General features: G+C 40.6%; 2 protein-coding genes and 1 non-coding gene across 3 annotated transcripts in view; all 3 read right to left on the bottom strand.

Moving 5' to 3' along the window:
* AQR (aquarius intron-binding spliceosomal factor) overlaps positions 1-2331 on the bottom strand; it is a 79392-nt gene extending 77061 nt beyond the window's left edge. Inside the window, exon 1 of the mRNA XM_068964487.1 lies at positions 2238-2331. Within this exon, the coding sequence (XP_068820588.1) occupies positions 2238-2312 (75 nt within the window). The 5' untranslated portion in view covers positions 2313-2331. The remainder of the gene's footprint in view (positions 1-2237) is intronic.
* A 1043-nt stretch (positions 2332-3374) lies between these two features.
* TRNAS-GGA (transfer RNA serine (anticodon GGA)) lies at positions 3375-3447 on the bottom strand. Its single transcript has one exon. It is a non-coding gene; the product is annotated as a tRNA-Ser (tRNA).
* Positions 3448-12731: 9284 nt separating this feature from the next.
* ZNF770 (zinc finger protein 770) lies at positions 12732-20012 on the bottom strand. The gene is made up of 2 exons (XM_068965701.1): positions 19948-20012; positions 12732-15789 (listed from the first exon to the last, which is right to left on the bottom strand). The coding sequence occupies exon 2, from the start codon at positions 15731-15733 to the stop codon at positions 13658-13660; it is 2076 nt and encodes a 691-aa protein (XP_068821802.1). The 5' UTR covers positions 15734-15789; positions 19948-20012; the 3' UTR covers positions 12732-13657.
* Between the last annotated feature and the right edge of the window lie 430 nt (positions 20013-20442).

Below are 20442 nucleotides of genomic sequence, written 5' to 3'. Positions count from 1 at the left end.
TAAGGCATCTGCACTTGCGTCTCCCCATACTGTTTGCCTGCTCTTCCCCAACTGGCTCCTTTTTTGGCATTCAGGTCTTAGGTCAAAATCACCTCAGAGAGGACTTTCCTGACCGCTTTTATACACTCCACCTGCTCTGTCACAATGCCGTTTCATTTTCCTGATAGCAATGATCACTGTCTGAACCTACGCTGTTCATTTACTGACTCATCTCTAAACTGTAAGCTCCCTGAGGGGAGGAAACTAATACTTTCTCCCAAAAATTTCAAGTATATGTGAAAAGAGGGTTCTAATCTAGTCTGGAGCTATGACAAACCTAAAGGGAAGTCGCTCGGTCGAGTCTGACTCTTTGCGACCTCATGGACTGTAGCCCACCAGGCTCCTCCATCCATGGGATTATCCAGGCAAGAATACTGGAGTGGGTTGCCATTTCCTTCTCCAGGGGCCCTTCCTGACCCCAGGATTGAACCCAGGTCTCCCACATTGCAGGCAGACACTTTAACCTCTGAGCCACCAGGGAACCCCATGACAAACCTAAACAGCATTTTAAAAAGCAGAGACATCACTTGGCTGACAAAAGTCTGTATAGTCAAAACTATGGATTTTCCAGCAGTCATGTATAGAAGTGAGAGTTGGACCATAAAGGCTGAAAGCCCAAGAACTGTTGCTTTTGAATTGTGGTTCTGGAGAAGACTCTTGAGATCCCATGGACAGCAAGGAGATCCAACTAGTCAATCCTAAAGGAAATCAATCTTGAATATTCACTTGAAGGACTGAGGCTAAAGCTGAAGCTCCAATACTTTGGCCACCTGATGCGAAGAGCCAACTCACTTGAAGACTCTAATGCTGGCAAAGACTGAAGGCAGGGGGAGAAGGGGTGACAAGAGGATGAGATGGTTGGATGGCATCAGCGACTCACAAGGGAGACGGGGAAGCCTGGTGTGCTGCAGTTCATGGGGTTGCAAAGAGTTGGACAGAACTTAGCGACTGAACAACCATAACAATCTAGTCTAAGTTATCCACAAAAACCTCTCCAAACTGATGTAGATTGATGACAATGAATTAACCATATAAGAAAAGGGTGGGAGGAGCAGAGAGGATTAGGGATTCTAAGTAGAGGGAACAATGTTGAAAGGCCAGGAGGTGAAAGAAAACACAGCACAATTAAGTGCAGTTCAGTATGGCTAAAACACAATTAGAAAAGGGGAAATAACAGACAAAACTGGATATAAGCACAGGCTAGATTATAAAACACGTTGGATGATTCCAGTCATTATCCTAAGGGCAATTAGAACTCATTAGAAATTGTAAGAAGATAAGTGAGGTGATCAGATTTATACTTGGGTAAAATCACTCTGACAACAATATGAAAAATGAGTTCGAGGAGAGCAAGTGGAAAGACAGGAACACAGGTTAGGATACCTAGGTTCAGGAAGAAAACCATGGAAACCTGGCTTAAGGCACAGAAAGCAGATAGATTTAAGAGACATTTAGAATGTAGCAAAGTGCAGGCTAGGAAAAGAAGGACGCAAAGTGACTCCTATGCTTCTGCCTTGGCAAATCTGCTGAGCCAGGGCACAGAGAAGAAAGAAGTCGGTGAGTAGTAAGTTCTACCTTGAGCTACTTGCACTGTTAGTCAATACCTCAAACAACAAATAAGGATTAGGAATGTTGCTAACAGCTACCAGGCTTGTATTTCCCTGTTCAAAGCCAACCGCGGTTCACAATAAAACACAGTAACGGGTTCTAGAGGAACATTCACGCATTAGCGTCGGAGACTGCTCTTCCTAGACGCATTTATTTGAAGCAAGTCTCTTGTCTGATTCTCATCGCTCCACTCAAAGATCGAGGTTACTCTAAGGATAAGAATAAACCTATCCCTCCTTCAACACTCAGTTCAGTATCACCTCTGCTACGGAATCTTGCCAGTCTCAGGTAGACTGGGGTGTTCCTTCTGCGACTTCATCGCTCCGGCGACAAACTCTAGCATAAAAGCTTTCTTTTCATGTTTCTGTATCCCCAGGAATGTGAACTCCTCAGGGCAGAGCCTCTTTAACCATGGTTTCCCCAAGAGCTAGTACGGTGGCTGGCACACAGCACATACACTTTAGTAAAAAGATTTGAGTTAATAAATCGATGAACAAATGCCTCCTGGATGCTCCCTTCCCGAGGAAAATTCCACCCCCTGGCCTCACAGTCCTCATCCCTTCACACACACCAGACTCGCCCTAGCCCACCTGGGTCACGAACTCTGCGTTGATCTGGGACACCGTAGGGGCCACGATTTTCTTGGGCTGAACAGGGGCCGTCATGGCAGCACTCTCTCCGCTCCAATGGAAAAGAAAGGACCGCTCCGAGCAGCGGTGAATCTGATGAACTTCCCCGAAGAGGCGACTGCAGCTGCCTAATTCCAAGATGCAAAAATTCTGCGGGACAGAATATCCTCAAGGTTTACAGTCTCACTGGGAACGCGTACCGCAGCTTGTACATTCTTCGGGAAGCGGAACACAACAAGGCCGGAAGTGCATGCAAGGTGTCGGCTCTGAGCTAGAGAAGCAAGAGCGTCGCTCTCTTCCGCTTCTGCCCTCTAGTGGGAAACCGACAGAAAAACTCCAGTGAGACTGGATTGATGTCTCAGTGGCCTGATAGACTGTGTTGGTGGAGGTTTTGTTGTTAGCGTTGGGGAGGAAGAGGGAGACTTGGGATTCTTTCAACCCTTAAAAAAAAAAAAAAAAAGTAGTGAAAAAAAAATTAGACGGGGAGGCAAGACTTGATTTTAACTTTTTAAACAGATTCATGGAAATATAAATTAGTCTATAATGAACTGCACATATTTTGTGTGAAATTTGATCTTTTTTTCATAGGCACACATCTGTGAAGCCATTACCGAAGTCATAATAATAAGTATATCCAGTGTCTCTATAAGTTTCCTACTACTCCTGTGAGATCCATTCTTATCTCTCTTCTACCCATCCACTGGGTAGAAGTGATCTTTTTGTCACTATGCGTGCTAAGCCGCTTCAGTCGTGTCCAACTCTTTGCGACCTCATGGACTGCAGCTCACCAGGCTCCTCTGTCCATGGGATTTCCCAGGCAAGAATACTGGAGTGGGTTGCCATTTCCTTCTCCGGGATCTTCCTGACCCAGAGATCAAACGTGTGTCTCAGCATCTCCTGCACTGGCAGGTAGATTCTTTACCACTGAGCAACCTGGAAAACCCCTCTGTCACTATAGAAAAAGATAGTGAAGTGAAGTCGCTCAGTCGTGTCCTACTCTTTGCGACTCCATGGACTGTAGCCTACCAGGCTCCTCCCTCCATGGGATTCTCCGGGCAAGAGTACTGGAGTGGGTTGCCATTTCCTTCTCCAGGGGATCTTCCCAACTCAGGGATCGAACCTGGGTCTCCTGCATTCCAGGCAGACGCTTTAACCTCTGAGCCACCAGGGAAGCTCTAGAAAAAGATATGTACTATATTATTTCATTTTTGTAAAATCCTATTGAAAGTATATTAACCTACAGCTTAACATATAATGTATATGAATCTATAATCTATTAATCTTAAGTATATTCATCTGTAGGTTAATATACTTTTAATATAATTTTACAAATATGAAATAATATAGTATGTACATTTTTCTTTCTTTTTTTCACTCAACATAATGATTTTTATTATTTATCTATCTTTTTGGCTGAGCTGGGTCTTTGTTGCTGTGTTTGGGCTTTTCCTAGTTGTGGTAAGCAGAGGCTATTCTCTTTTGCAGTGCACAGGCTTCTCTTTGTAGAGGCTTCTCTTGTTTCAGAGCACAGACTCCAGGCACACGAGCTTCAGTAGTTGCAGCATCTGGGCTCAGTAGCTGTGACTGGAAAGCCCTAGAGCGTAGGATCAGTAGTTGTGGTGCATAGGCTTAGCTGCTCCAGAGCACATGGAATCTCCCTGGACCAGGAATTGAACCAGTGGCCCCTGAATTGGCAGGTGGATTCTCATCCACTGTACCACCAGAGAAGTCCAACATAATTATTTTGAGGTTCATCCATGTTGATGCATGTATTAATAGTTCATTCCTTTTTATGGCTGCTGGGGCTGCTGCTAAGTGGCTTCAGTCGTGTCCAACTCTGTGCGACCCCATAGACGGCAGCCCATCAGGCTCCACCGTCCCTGGGATTCTCCAGGCAAGAACACTGGAGTGGGTTGCCATTTCCTTCTCCAGTGCGTGAAAGTGAAAAGTGAAAGTGAAGTCATTGAGTCGTGTCCAACTCTCAGCGACACCATGGATTGCAGCCTACCAGGCTCCTCCGTCTTATGGACATACCACTATTTGTTAACCTACACATCTATGGATGAATGTTTCCAGTTCTATGAATTGTTTCCAGTTCTTGACTGTTCCAAATAATGCACTAAGAGCATTCTTAATGTAGACATGTGTTTCCCTTTCTCAAGTAAATACATCGGAGTGGAATAGTTGGGTCATATGGTAGATGTATGCTTAAATTTTAAGAAACTATTTTCCAAAGTAGTTGTACTATTTATATTCACAACAGCAGTGTATGAGAGTTCCAATTCCACTTCTTTCTCATCGACACTTGGTATAGTCTTTTTAATTTTTGCCATTTTAATAGTTATGTGGCATATCTCATTGTAACTTTAATTTGTATCACCCTAATGACTAATGATGTTGAGTGTCCCTGTGCTTCTTTGCCATTCATGATTGTGGAATCCTCTATTCAAATCATTTGCCCAATTTTTAAATTGAATTGCTAGTTTTATCTTATCATTGAGTTTGAACGCATACTTCTACCACTCCCAAATCCATTCAAAAATTAAACATGTGTCTCTAGTAAACAGGCAAGAAACTGGTAATGCAGTTGCCTCTAGGGACAAAGTACTGGGAGAGGGAAGAACAGGAGCACGGGAAGTCTTATTTTACATTTTATATGCTTTTGAAACATTTGAATTTTGTAATATCTATAGCCTGTTGGAGAATAAACAGTTGAGAAAGATAGCAAAAGTGTCTGTAAATATGAAAATTAAATATGGAGTCCTTTTCTTCTCCTAATTTCTATGGTATAAAGTTTGTTTTTAGAACTAAAGATGATTTGCATGATCATAATTTTAAATGCAACAGATTTTGAATATATAAAGTACCTAATTACACTTTAATCACAAATAAAGTCTATAAAACAAAAGGTAAAATAAGATTTTCTGAATAGCTTTTATGATGAGTGTTGAAAGGTAGATACGATTTTGACAAACATCAGGGAGTGACCTCAACACATTAGAAAGCAAACTCATTCCAAGAGTGAATGAAAGGCTCTAAATGAAAATAGAGATTTACAGATAATATAAGAGCTTGTAATGATGACTCCATTCATTTCCTTCTTTATATATTCAGTATACATCTGAGAATGTAACAACATCAGATAGTGTTTTATACTATATTTTTAAAACACAAAATCATGCCTTCTCTTGCTTTCCAGAAACATGTATTGCTAACAATAGTTTAACTTAATGGCTCTCAAAGTGTAGTTTCAATACAGCAATAACATAACTTGTGTAAGTGCAAATTTTCAGGCCCAGGCCCAAAGACTAAATCAGAAATTCTGAGGGTGCAGCTCATCAATCTCTGCTTTTAACAAGCCCTCTAGAAGATTCCAGTGCACACTAAAGTTTGAAAACCACTAATCAGCAGGGACAATTAACATAGTTAAGAGCAAAAAGCAGTGGGAGCACTGGAAATGCAGTGCTAGGGTAAATCAAAAAGCCTTCCAGAGGAAGCAGTGTTCAAGTTCAAACATCGAAGAATGAATAGAAGCTAGTCAATACAGATGTAAAATATTACATGTCCCATGTTGTTTAATAACACCACTGAACCACTTTTCTTTTTCAGTTTAGTTCTTTTTTTCCTCCAATAGAATTCTGTTTCTCTAATGGAATAGTACTAATAGAATTCCAGCAGTTAGCCCTGAAACTCTAACTCCTCCTAACTGACAATAAGAGAAACCTCAACAAGAAAGGAATTAAGTGTGTACTTTCACTGCTTCTGAAGAGCAGATACTCTGCATGAAACAGTCCTAGCCAACATCAGTTCTAATAAAGGATTCCTGAAAGACATGCAGACTTCAAACATGGCTACTGTTAAGTCACTGCAGTTGTGTCCGACTCTGTGCAACCCCATAGATGGCAGCCCACCAGGCTCCCCGGCCCTGGGATTCTCCAGGCAAGAACATTGGAGTGGGTTGCCATTTCCTTCTCCAGTGCATGAAAGTGAGAAGTGAAAGTGAAGTCGCTCAGTTGTGTCCGACTCTTAGCGACCCCATGGACTGCAGCCCACCAGGCTCCTCCATCCATGGGATTTTCCAGGCAAGAGTACTGGAGTGGGGTGCCATTGCCATGGTGCTATCCCCTAAAAACTGTGTGCAATTACCATTGGTTATCTTACATAATATAAATTGAAATCTGATTTCTGCATATTAAACTTTAGTTTCCTTCCATAATGATGGACTTCCCTGGTGGCTCAGATGGTAAAGCGTCTGTCTACAATGTGGGAGACCTGGGTTCGACCCCTGCATCGGAGAGATCCCCTGGAGAAAGAAATGGCAATCCACTCCAGTACTATTGCCTGGAAAATCCCATGGACAGAGGAGCCTGGTAGGCTACAGTCCATGGGGTTGCAAAGAGTTGGACACGACTGAGAGACTTCATTTAATTTTAATGTAATGATGGAATAAAAACAAATTAAACCTGGCTCAACTAAATCTCTTATTTGAATAGAGTATGAAAGTTTGTATCTAATTTAAATTCATACTATGTAGGAAAGATCAGTTCAGTCAGTTCAGTCACTCAGTCATGTCCGACTCTTTGTGATCCCATGGACTGCAGCACGCCAGGCCTCCCTGTCCATCACCAATTCCTGGAGTTTACCCAAACTCATGTCCATTGAGTTGGTGATGCCATCCAACCATCTCATGCTCTGTCGTCCCCTTCTCCTCCTGCCTTCAATCTTTCCCAGCATCAGGGTCTTTGAGGTCAGGTCAAATGAGTTGGCACTTTGCATCAGGTGGCCAAAGCATTGGAGTTTAGGCTTCAGCATCAGTCCTTGCAATGAATACTCAGGACCGATCGCCTTTAGAATGGACTGGTTGGATCTCCCTGTAGTCCAAAGGACTCTCAAGAGTCTTCTCCAATGCCACAGTTCAAGCATCAATTCTTCAGCACTCAGCTTTCTTTATAGTCCCAACTCTCACATCCATACATGACTACTGGAAAAACCATAGCTCTGACTAGATGGACTTTTGTTGGCAAAGTAATTTCTCTGCATTTTAATATGCTGTCTAGGTTGGTCATAGTTTTTCATCCAAGGAGTAAGCATCTTTTAATTTCAGGGCTGCAGTCACCATCTGCAGTGATTTTGGAGCCCAAAAAAATAAAGTCTGATACTGTTTCCCCATCTATTTCCCATGAAGTGATGGGACCAGATGCCATGATCTTCGTTTTCTGAATGTTGAGCTTTAAGCCAACCTTTTCACTCTCCACTTTCACTTTCATCAAGAGGCTCTTCAGTTCTTCTTGACTTTCTGCCATAAGGGTGGTGTCATCTTCATATCTGAGGTAATTGATATTTCTTCCAGCAATCTTGATTACAGCTTGTGCTTCTTCCAGCCCAGCATTTCTCATGATGTACTCTGCATATAAGTTAAATAAGCAGGGTGACAATACACAGCCTTATGTACTCCTTTTCCTATTTGGAACCAGTCTGTTGTTCTAGTCCAGTTCTAACTGTTGCTTCCTGACCTGCATACAGATTTCTCAAGAAGCAGGTCAGGTTGTCTGGTATTCCCATCTCTTTCAGAATTTTCCAGTTTGTTGAGATCCACGCAGTCAAATGCTTTGGCATAGCAATAAAGCTGAAGTAGATGTTTTTCTGGAACTCTCTTGCTGTTTCAGTGTTGGCAATTTGATCTCTGGTTGCTCTGCCTCTTCTAAAACCAACTTGAACATCTGGAAGCTCATGGTTCAGGTATTGTTGAAGCCTGACTTGGAGAATTTTAAGCATTACTTTACTAGCGTATGAGATGAGTGCAATTGTGTGGTAGTTTGAGCATTCTTTGGCATTGCCTTTCTTTGGGATTGGAATGAAAACTGACTTTTTCCAGTTCTGTGGCCACTGCTGAGTTTTCCAAATTTGCTGGCATTTTGAGTGCAGCACTTTGACAGCATCATCTTTCAGGATTTGAAATAGCTCCACTGGAATTCCATCACCTTCACTAGCTTTGTTTGTAGTGATACTTCCTAAGGCCCACTTGACTTCACATTCCAGGATGTCTGACTCTAGGTGAGTGATCACACCGTCATGATTATCTGGGTCGTGAAGCTCTTTTTTGTACAGTTCTTCTGTGTATTCTTGCCACCTCTTCTTAATATCTTCTGCTTCTGTTAGGTCCATACCATTTCTGTCCTTTATCGAGCCCATCTTTGCATGAAATGTTCCCTTGGTATCTCTCATTTTCTTGAAGAGATCTCTAGTCTTTCCCATTCTATTGTTTTCCTCTATTTCATTGCACTGATCACTGAAGGAGGCTTTCTTATCTCTCCTTGCTATCCCCTGGAACTCTGCATTCAAATGGGTGTATCTTTCCTTTCTCCTTTGCTTTTCACTTCTCTTCTTTCCACAGCTATTTGGAAGGCCTCCTCGGACAGCCATTTTGCTTTTTTGCATTTCTTTTTCTTGGGGATGGTCTTGATCCCTATTTCCTGTACAATGTTATGAACCTCTGTCCAGTTCATCAGGCACTCTGTAGCAGATCTAGTACCTTAAATCTATTTCTCACTTCCACTGTATAATCGTAAAGGATTGGATTTAGGTCATAATTGAATGCTCTAGTAGTTTTCCCTACTTTCTTCAATTCAAGTCTGAATTTGGCAATATGGAGTTCATGATCTGAGTCACAGTCAGCTCCCAATCTTGTTTTTGCTGATTGTATAGAGCTTCTCCATCTTTGGCTGCAAAGAATATAATCAATCTGATTTTGGTATTGCCCATCTGGTGATGTCCATGTGTAGAGTCTTATCTTGAGTTGTTGGAAGAGGGTGTTTGATATGACCAGTGCATTCTCTTGGCAAAACTCTATTAGCCTTTGCCCTGCTGTACTCATTCTGTAGTCCAAGGCCAAATTTGCCTGTTACTCTGGGTGTTTCTTGAGTTCCTACTCTGGCATTCCAGTCCTCTATAATGAAAAGGACATCTTTTTTGGGTGCTCGTTCTAAAAGGTCTTGTAGGTCTTCATACAACCATTCAACTTCAGCTTCTTCAGCACTACTGATGGGGGCATAGACTTGGATTTCTGTGATATTGAATGGTTTGCCTTGGAAACGAAGAGAGATCATTCTGTCATTTTTGAGATTGAATCCAAGTACTGCATTTCGGACTCTTGTTGACTATGATGGCTACTCCACATCTTCTAAGGGATTCTTGCCCACAGTAGTAAATATAATGGTTATCTGAGTCAAATTCACTGATTCCAGTCCATTTTAGTTAGCTGATTCCTAAAATGTTGACATTCACACTTGCCATCTCCTGTTTGACCACTTCCAATTTGCCTTGATTCATGGACATAACATTCCAGGTTCCTATGCAATATTGGTGTTTACAGCATTGGACCTTGCTTCCATCACCAGTCACATCCACAACTGGGTGTTGTTTTTGCTTTGGCTCCATCTCTTCACTCTTTCTGGAGTCATTTCTTCACTGATCTCCAGTAGCATATTGGGCACCTACCAACCTGGGGAGTTCATCTTTCAGTGTCCTATCTTTTTGCCATTTCATATTGTTCATGGGGTTTTCAAGGCAAGAATACGGAGGTGGTTTGCCATTCCCTTCTCCAGCAGACCACATCCTGTCAGAAGTCTCCACCATGACCGGTCTGTCCTGGGTGGCTCTACACAGCATGGCTCATAGTTTCACTGAGCTAGACAAGGCTGTGGTCCATGTGATAAGATTGGCTAGTTTTCTGTGATTGTGGTTTCAGTTTGCTTGCCCTCTGAGGCCTTCCTCAGCGCCTACCGTCTTACTGGGGTTTCTCTGATCTTGGACGTGGGGTAATCTCCTCAGCTGCTCACCACAGCAGCACCGCGCAGCCACCGCTCTTATGTAGGTAAGATGGAATCAGGAATAACAAGAATATGTATTGGAGGAAATAACCTTGTTTCTTCAGTAAAAATCTGGAGAGGGAGGCCAGTGAGGAGGATAAATGGACAAGCATATCATGTGACTTGCAAGGGAGTTAACATATCCTTTTGCAAGTGATAAGAAGCTATGAAAGCAACTTATTATGAAGAAGGAAGCAAACAATTAACTATGTTAGAAAGTTCAGTGGAAAAGGTAGATTGGAGTGGGCCCTGGAGTGTTTGCCTATTGGTACCTTGTTTCTGTTCTATATGATTTTCCCTTAAAAAAAAAAGTCCAAACTGTATAATTGACATTTTAAAAATATTCTGAAATTTGAATTTTTCAAGAATCATCATCTTTCATTCCACATACATTTTCTCCTAATAGGCCCCATGTGTGTGCTCAGTCACATCTGTGACCCCATGAACTGTAGCCTTCCAGGCTCCTCTGTCCATGGAATCTTCCAGTGAAGGATACTGGAGTGGGTTGTCATTTACTACTCCAGGGGATCTTCCTAACCCAGGGATCAAACCCATGTCTTTTACATTTCCTGCATTGGCAGGGTGGTTCTTTACCACTGTGCCACCAGGGAAGCCCCTAATAGGCCCTATGGCAGTATAAAACAATAATTCCACTAACTCAGTCAAACTATCTCAGTAAATAATCATGCTACAGTCTGCTCCTGTCCAAATAAAAATTTCTTCTACTTTTGTTTAAAGATATTTAAAACTTTATTTTTTTCAGAAAACTGAAGTAATTGATTCAACAATAATAACAGTTTGAGCATGCAGCAGATCACTTAACATCTAATGTTTAATCTTATCACGATGTACACAGTTTATTTTCACTCCTATAAAGTTCCCACAAGAGTGTAGTGATAATAAAAGTGTTTCATTACAGGTACTTCAAATAGCACTACAGTGTATCTTTGACAAAATTTTTTACAATATTCCAACTTTCAATATGAAACAGCTTTAAAAGGCGTGGGCCAAAAAGATAAAAAATGTATAGTAGTATCCCATGGGCAAACAAAATCTAATAATCATACAAACACAACCCTGTTAGGATTCTCTGTTAGGGCTGGGAAAGGAGTATATAAATCATCAAGTTCAAATAAAAGTACATAACTAGCTTAGGAAAATCCCCAAATAGACAATTTCAGACATATTAAAGAAAAAACCTTGAACTTTTATTCTTGGAAAATATGAACTAGTTGTCCTTTGCTTTTACTGAACAGAAATGTTCTTGTGTAAAGCAAACTCTATAAACCGGCATCTTGCTTGCACTTGAGGAACATTATCTCAGGAAAAGAGAAATTACTCTTTAAAACATGACTCTCCTCTGCTTGTAAATTGTTGGGATCTGTACTGTTAGGTTTAACCTCTGTGAACTAAACCCAAGTTTCTCAAAATTCACTTGTAAAAAACAGCAGACCAACTTTTCCTCCCCACCCCACAAAGACAGTTCTTACAGTGGGATGTAAAATTAAATTGTTCACTTGTCCATTTTAATAGAGGGCTTGCCACCAAGTACATCTGAGTATGATAGGATAAATATCCACCCGTTCTTTTCACCTTAGGAAGATTATGGCTATTTTCTTATTACTAGGAAGGGTCATTCTTAAGGATTTTTAGGTTAGCTTCATGGAAAATAGATATGGAAACAGTGAGACATTATTTTGGGGGTTCCAAAATCACTGCAGATGGTGACTGCAGCCCTGAAATTAAAAGACGCTTGCTCCTTGGAAGAAAAGCTATGACCAACCTAGACAGCATATTAAAAAGCAGAGGCATTACTTTACCAACAAAAGTCCGACTAATCAGAGCTACAGTTTTTCCAGTAGTCATGTATGGATGTGAGAGTTGGGACTATAAAGAAAGCTGAGTGCTGAAGAATTGATGCTTTTGAACTGTGGTGCTGGAGAAGACTCTTGAGAGTCCCTTGGACTGCAAGGAGATCAAAACAGTTCATCCTAAAGAAAAATAGTCCTGAATATTCTTTGGAAGGACTGATGCTGAAGCCTAAACTCCAATACTTTGGCCACCTGATGCAAAGAACTGACTCACTGGAAAAGCCCCTGATGCTGGAAGAGATTGAAGGCAGGAGGAAAAGGGGATGACAGAGGATGAGATGGTTAGGTGGCATCACTGACTCAATGGTCATAAGTTTGAGCAAGCTCCGGGAGTTGGTGATTGACAGGGAAGCCTGGCGTGCTGCAGTCCATGGGGTCGCAAAGAGTCGGACATGACAGAGCAACTGAACTGACTGAAGGATTTTTATTTAAAATGGCAAATATGAAGGATAATGTGTGATTATAACTCTTTTACAGTTTGATTAAATATTTCCCAAATCATGACAGAACTGTTTAGAATGACACTCTCAATTCCATAAAGATCTTATTTCTGTACAAGATTACTTTATAAATTAAAATAACAATTCACTAATGATCAAAATAACACTTTAGCATTAGAATCTTGCAAAAAAACAGGAATAGAAACTAGATCTAGTCACTGCCATTTGATTAAATTTAATAGATTTAGTTGTCATAGAATCACTCAATTAAAGTTATTAAAAGAAAGTTTACTAAAGTAAAAGTCTTGTGGCGATGGAATCTGCAAGTGAGCCTTAAGTCTACTGCTATCAATTATGAAAAAGCATGTAGATGAATTACATTCATTCCTCTGAAAAGATGACACTGCATTCACATCAACAAAAAGATTAGGGCACTTGAACACTATATTTAATGAGTAAACATGGTAAATGTACAGAGGTACATACTAGGCTCTTTCTTTCTTTTAAATTTTGGAGGGAAAAACAGCAGGCTGAGCAGAAAAAAACAAAACAAAACAAAAAAACACACAACAAAAAACCAATCTCCTGTAGAACAGGAGGTGAAGTTACCAGAGTCCTAAGAATCAATACCTTGGAAAAGACCAATGAAAATACTGTTATTATCTTCTCATCTACCTTCACTTTTATTGGCTTTATATTGTTTAGCTTGTAAGAAAATATTTTCCAATGGAATTTGAACCATAGACCTAAAATCTATGAAATAAATGAAATCTAGTCATGCTATCTGCTGCAGCCAAAAACCAATTTTTGCCTGTCTTTTGAACATATATATAAAAGGAGATCATGTCTTAAGGAATAATTCCTTCAAAAATGAGGCTGAATTATTTGTACCATGATGGATTTATAACATTTTCAATACAGCCAAAGTTATATGTTAAAATAAATGCTTACTTTATGATATCAAATTTTTCTAAAAATTAATTTGGCTGCTCCTAAAACACTGTATTAAATGTCTATGTATCTTACCTCTTAGTATGAAGGACAAGCAACTGCTTATGAATTAATTCAATCTAATTCAGGCCTTCTGATAAAAATACATTTTAAATTCAGGCTGAAGAACAAGGTCACCAGAGACACGACAAACATATCAGTGGTTCTGTCAGTTTCGTAACTGAATTTAGGATACCCATTTTCTCTTGTGGTCATTCCTTAAAGTGAGTAAGTTGATGTCTCTTCCAGTGAGGAGCCTGTCTGAATGTCTTGCCACAAACTGAGCATTCAAATGGTTTCTGCCCTGCATGAATTAGATAGTGTCTTTCCAGTTTAGATGGGGATCTAAAACTTTTAGAACAAACACTGCATTGGTAAAGAAGGCCATCATTCCTCTCGGCATGCCCTGAATGACTACAATAATGACTATGTTGGCTCTGCTCCGATTCCAGAAGTGTGCTAGAGAGACAGGGCTCTCTGTTCCTACAGGGGGCACCAAGAATGAAATCCTCTGATTCTGCCTTAACTTTTATTTCTGACATTTGACCTGACTCTGAGACCTTGTATTTTTGAAAACCAAGAGTCTGACATTGTTGGGAAGCACTATAGCTAACATTATCACCCTGGTGAATGAAAAGTTTGTTAAAATTTTCCAATTCTACTTGGCAAAGAGATTTTCTATAGGGAAGCTTATCATTATGAGTCAGTTTGTGTCTTTTCAAGTGAGCTGACTGTCTAAAAGATTTCCCACAAACATTACAGCTGAAAGGCCTCTGTCCAGTATGAATTAAATAGTGTCTTTGTAGTTTAGAAACAGAAGGAAACACTTTCTCACATTTGTCACAAGGACACGTCTTATGTCCAGTATGTATGTTTCCACTTGGAACTGAAAAGCCACATTGGAGCACTTGACAGTTTTCAAAGAATTCCTCACCTGATGAACCACAGATAGATATGTCTTTTTTATGCACAGGATTATCCATAGTTAACATGTTTTCTGGTGTAAGAATACCTTTTACATTTTTCCCCATATTTTGGCTCTGGCAGTGCTTTTGCCAAGAAAATGGCAAAGTCAATGTTTTCTTTTTATTGCCAACTGTCTTATATGTTCCATGCTTGCCAAGAGAACTCAGACATGTTCTCTGGGTTTGTTCAGGCCTCTGCTCACCAGAAATAAGATCACGATTTTTCATGAGAGTGTTTTTAAATACTTTATCAGATCGAAAATTATCTAATTTCTTACCCCCAGCACGTTTAAGCTTAGCCAAGATTTTTTTAACAACGGTTTTATAGTTGTAGCTGCTTTTGAGCTTGCTTGGAATTTTGCCACTTCTGGCAGGAAAACACTTGTGTCCATTGAGAATCTGCTCTGATTCAAAACATTCTTCACACTCGGGACATTGAAAAGGGACAATATAAACAGAGTGGATATCAAGTTGATTATTCTCTTCAGATTCACCTATATTACCATTTTCAAAGCCATCCTGCTTTGCATTTAATTTATTAGGCAGGGAGCATGATTCTGAACTCTTCACCTTTAATGAAAGAGTCTGAAAAGTCTTATTCCTGGTATGGATTTGTTTATGCTTCAGAAGTTTGCTTTGAATCTTAAATCCTTTTTGACAAAAACAACACTGAAAAGGTCTTTCTTCTGAATGTGTGAGTTGGTGGATTTTTAAGTGAGTTGACTGTCGAAAAGACTTACTGCACAGGACACATTTAAAAGGCCTCTGACCAGTATGAATTAGAGCATGCCTATCAAGTTTTGATTGTGATGGAAACATCTTGCCACAGATTGTACACGCATGAATATCCTTTTTTTTCTTTGAAGAGCTGTATGTAGGATCAGACTTGGAGCATGGGTGTAATGCCCATCTCTCCTCTGGGGTAAAAGCATGATACATTCCATACACTGGCTTTTCTTGCTTGGCCTCCAACAATCTTCTGACCTGTTTAACATCATTCTGGTATGTTTCATCGTGAAGCTGTTGGTGCTTCACAAATGTCTTCAGATTCTTAAAGTGGTGTTGACAAATACTACATTTAAAAGGCAGATTATGAGTTAGTTGATGTCTTTCCAGGTGAACTAGTTGCCTAAAGGTTTTATGACACACATCACATTCAAATGGCTTCTGACCAGTGTGAATGAGATAATGCCTAGCTAATTTTGATGGTGTTTCAAAATGCTTGAAGCAAATATTGCATATATATGGCCTGTTTCTAGGTAGCTTATTGGCTGCTACACATTGCTGAATCTTTAGCATTTTAAAATTGTTTTCAGCCATCATATTCTTCAGTGATATACTCTGATGAGCTCCATAGTGTTCTTAAACTCCACAGATGTCTAAAAATTAAAAATAAAAATGTATCAATTTTAAAATTACTTATTCATGTGAAAAGAAATAATTTAAAATGTTCTTTGGCTAAAGATATTAAAGGAAATAGGGAGCCTCAACTTTTCCTGTGTTTAACAGTAAGTTAATAACCATTTTAGATACTTTAGAATCATTAAACTAATTTCACACATATAGAGAAACAAGGAGTCTTCAAAAGAAATACTTAAAAATGTACATAATTTTAAGCTGTATTTCTAATTAGTTGAGATACATTAAAGAGACTGAGTTGGATTTCTTAACATTAATTAGACCTTTTACTTCCAATTTTCTTAGTTCACTATTAAGTAGATTTGCCATTTTCAAAAATTGGACTAGAAAGGTAAAAACTAAAAGAAATATAATACTAAAAACAAGACAAGACATATCTGCTTTCAATTATAACACTCCTTGGATATGATCTGAGAATGGAATGTTTCAGTTATCAAAATTCTTAGTCACATCGTTAGTAATATTTACTCTAAGTTACTTCTTTGGACCAACAAAGATAACACAGACAACTGGAAGAAAATGTTCCAGGAAACCTGAATTTTAGTCCTGGATTTGCTACCATATGATCTTGGTGGCAAGGAGAAGGAAATATATAGACTCCTCAGCTCTAAGTCAGGGAAAGTGTCACCTGGCCTGCCTACCACATCGTGGTGTCGTGAGAATCAATGGAGATGATGCATCTGACGGTGCTAGAAAACTAAAGCAGTATATGAATGTAAGGTATTATTTAGCTCAACACTAAGCAAACTTAAAAACTTAATCTACTTAGTATTTTTAGGGTTTCTAACTAAGAGGTAAACAGACTAAATGTATAGTTCTTTTTATTTCTTTCCACTTTGTTGTAGAAGTCCTGAAAGACAAGTATAGAGGCAATAAGGTTGACACAGTGGCTACTTACATATTTATCTATGGCTCAGTAATTGCAGGTTGAGTACAATACACTTTCAGGCAATATAATTAAAGGTCATTTTGGTCTTAAGAGTTATTAAAAAGACAAAAACACTTTCCCTAATATGCCTCTATGGGACACACGCAAAAGCTTATGAGGAACTTTCACAACCATTTTATACCATATATTCTATCTGAAAAGCCAATTTCTTCTTATCCTTCTATGGATCCCTTTTCTTTAAATAAGGAAGCCAGAGATTTAAAAAAGGTGTTCCAGCTCTCTCATCCAAAAAGTGTATCTTCTAGTTGAGAGATAAGAGAGTTGATAAACCTACAGGAGACTCCCTGTTTTTTTTTTTTTGTCAGCTGATTTAGTGAATATCTGAGCTTCCCTGGTGGCTCAGACAGTAAAGAATCTGCCTGCAATGCAGGAGACTTGGGTTTGATCCTAGGGTTGGGAAGATCCCCTGGAGAAGGGAAGAGCACCCCACTCCAGTATTTTTGGCTGGAGAATTCCATGGACAGAGGAGCTTGGTGGGCTACAGCCCACGGGGTCACAAAGGGTCCGACACGACCAAGCAAATTTCACTTTCATTTTCAGTGACAATCCAGCATATGTGCTGTGTGCTATTACTGTTTTTGTGTTTAAGATGTCTAGAAAACACCTTAAACACAAAATCTCAAACACACTTACTGTAGTGCTCTTCAGCAATCTGATTTAAAAATAGGAAAAAAATCATTTATTGAGCAAATTATCTTCTACTAGTTGTTTTATCATAGTGTCCTTCAATCTCCAAGTCACTATCCATTAATGGATTGTGAAATAAATTTAATGGGTCATGATCTGCATTTTTGTTTAATAAAGTAGATTAGAAAATATCAGATTGCATAACATATGGTAAGGACAGTGTTTTGTGAAACTTCTATAGGAAGAGATAAACTTTGTGAAACCTGTTCTCTTGCATATTTCTTCACACAGGAAACAGAGGAACCCACAACAAATCAATCACTTTATCCAAAAGTGGCCAAGTAATCCATTAGGTAAGACTGGGGCCCATAGGACAAGACAGGAATTTCTAAGGATTACTAATTTTCTTCAGTTGACCCAAATAACCCCAAAATATTATAAAAAAATTTAATTAGAGGTCAAAGGTAATATGGCACACAAAATAGTCTGACTGCAAGCCACTCTATTAATTTATAAAATACACCCTATAACCCAGATATCCATGTTAGCAATAATCAGCTGTTGATACTATTAGTATGCATTTTCACAACACTGAGTTAGAGAAATTACAGGTGAACAGCCTCCAAATCCCTAAAGTGCTAACACAGCAGCAGTTATGAAGATTGAAATTAGGTGAACTGCCCCAAATTTGGCAATTTATTTAATTCCTGTCAAGTAATCAGGTATTGAGGTGTCAATTAGGACAATGAGCCAAACTGCAAGTAATTAGCAAATCTTTATTCACTTATGCAACAGTGCAAGCAAGAGGCTAAAAAAGTACTGGTCACCCAGTGGTCAATTAAACAGAACAGTGCACACAGTCATATCCCAGGGGAGGAGGCTGGAAAAAAAGGCTACTGGCTCTTTATGGACCTGTGAGCCAGGGGAGGAGGAAGGAAGGGCTATAGGTAGAAAGATCCCGAGTCAAAATGGACAAAAGTACCTCAGTCAATGGTACTCTGTCCACATTCCCTCCTTTTGCAGTAAGGGAGGTATTGGTGGAGGCAATTGGGAAGTAGCTGGGCCTCAGAATGGAGGTACCTGAACCAGGAATGCAGAAGAATATGAGCATGGCTAGAGGGAAGGAACTGGTGCATCCTCGACTGCAATTCCCTCCACAAAACTGCAGTGCACTGGCCATGCACAAGTCCAGTGTTGCGAGAGCAGCTTCCCCTGATGAGGCCAGCCAGGCAAGGCCATGCAATTGTCTACCGTTGGGCCTGAAAGATCACACGAAGTATTTTGGCCTGAAGCCAGGTTCCTCCACTCCTATTGTGTATTTCTTCTTTCCTTTAATAGTCTCTTTGGAACACTGGCAAAAAATGCCACAGTAGAACTACACACATGGCAACCATTTCTGATTATAACAGGAATTGACTACCTATAGTTACCGTGCCAAAAGGAGACCATGGATTATCATCTAACACTAGCCCTAAAACTGGATACTATTGTCACTTGCATCCACGCCATGTGGGAAAGCACTGACTGGAAGCTCTATATTGTTAGAACCATTGGTGGCAAGCAGTGATCTCATCTGCTATTTATAAGTGACAGCTCAGGAATCCCCAAGCTCCAAGTGCAGTCCCACGTGTACTTAAGCACATGCACGTTAATTTGATAGAACTCCAAATCCCACTTCAGCTGGATCTTGTGCTCTCAACTGATTTTTTTTTTTTTTGGTCGATAATATTTTAAAAAACAAACCAACACTGTGTAATTTTTCCTAGGCTCAAGTAAAAATAAAAACCGGCAAATCTCAATGGTTCAATCCCAAGATTACCCTGACAATAGCAAAATACTCTTACAGTTGGAAGACTGAAAAAACTGATCTCAAAAAATTCCAACGAAATTTTAAGGCTGAAAGCCTACTGGCTTTCCAGTCTCAAACAACACCATTAAAAGGAAGTGAGGACATCATAAAAATCATTGAGCAAGAAACACAAGAACTGAGAAAAACTTAGAGAACTTTCAGTTAGGGAATAATCTTTGGCGACATTTATCACGGCCTTTCCCTCTTGGTAGCTTCTGCTCTACTTCCCTTGGGCCACTCTCTCTTGCCCTTGAACCATCACCTCTTCCTCCTGGGGGGTGGGGGGGGGGGTTGCACAGGACACAGGGCCCTCACAACTGACCCTCGCCTTCATCATCCACAACCAGTAAGCACCTAGGAGTCGAACGAAAGTCCAGAGACTGCAAAACCCCACAGCAGGAAAGGCAAGGCAAGGGTGAAAACTGCTTTGGCCACGGTGGGGCGGGGGGAGGGAATGCCACATGTGATACGATTCACTGCACGGGAAAGTATGCTTTTTGCATTTTCCTTTCAGAGATTCCTGCTCCCCAGGAGACGAAGTCAGGAGTTGGGGAAACGAGAAAATAAAATGAGCTGAGTTCCTGGCTCCCCCGTTCTGGGTCCCCGGGCACCTTGGAGGGACTGAGGCAGGCCCGACCTTTCCCGTGGGTCGCTCCACCTCACACCTGAATTCCTGAAATCTTCCTCACGCACCTGCAGCTGGCACGGGCCCGGGAGCAGCGCATCTCGGGGCCAGGAGCCGCAAAGGCAGCGTGCGCACGTCCTCCGGGCCGGCGCGGCGAGGGCTGGGTGCGCAAGCGCAGGACTCGGGAGAGCCTCGGGACATGGTCCGACTGGAAACAGGCTCCCCACCAGCCCAGGGCCGCAGTCGCTTAGGCTTTCCTGGAAGTCTTCAGCGTGAAATGCGGCTCCAGCGATGTTTCCAACCCTGGTGCTGCTTACCCGGCACTGCAATTTTGGGGGGAAGAGAATAGAGTTAAGAAGGGTGTATTTTCCGTTTCAGCTCAGTGCTTGACTAGGAAAACCACACAGCCTTGACCGGTGGGCTCAAGGCTCTACTGGAAGCTGGTGAGCCCGTGTTCAAAGCCCACTCTCCTAGTCCTCTATAATGCGAGAGAAAAGGTCCGGTGATAAAACGCCACGTATCAGAACTTTCTGTGCCTTCACTGTCCTGGGTACTCTGCACGT

This window comes from Capricornis sumatraensis, chromosome 2 (assembly GCF_032405125.1).
Source record: "Capricornis sumatraensis isolate serow.1 chromosome 2, serow.2, whole genome shotgun sequence".
Lineage (NCBI taxonomy): Eukaryota > Metazoa > Chordata > Mammalia > Artiodactyla > Bovidae > Capricornis > Capricornis sumatraensis.
The sequence above is the reverse complement of the archived record's forward strand: the minus strand, read 5'-3'. Positions and strand labels throughout refer to the sequence as shown.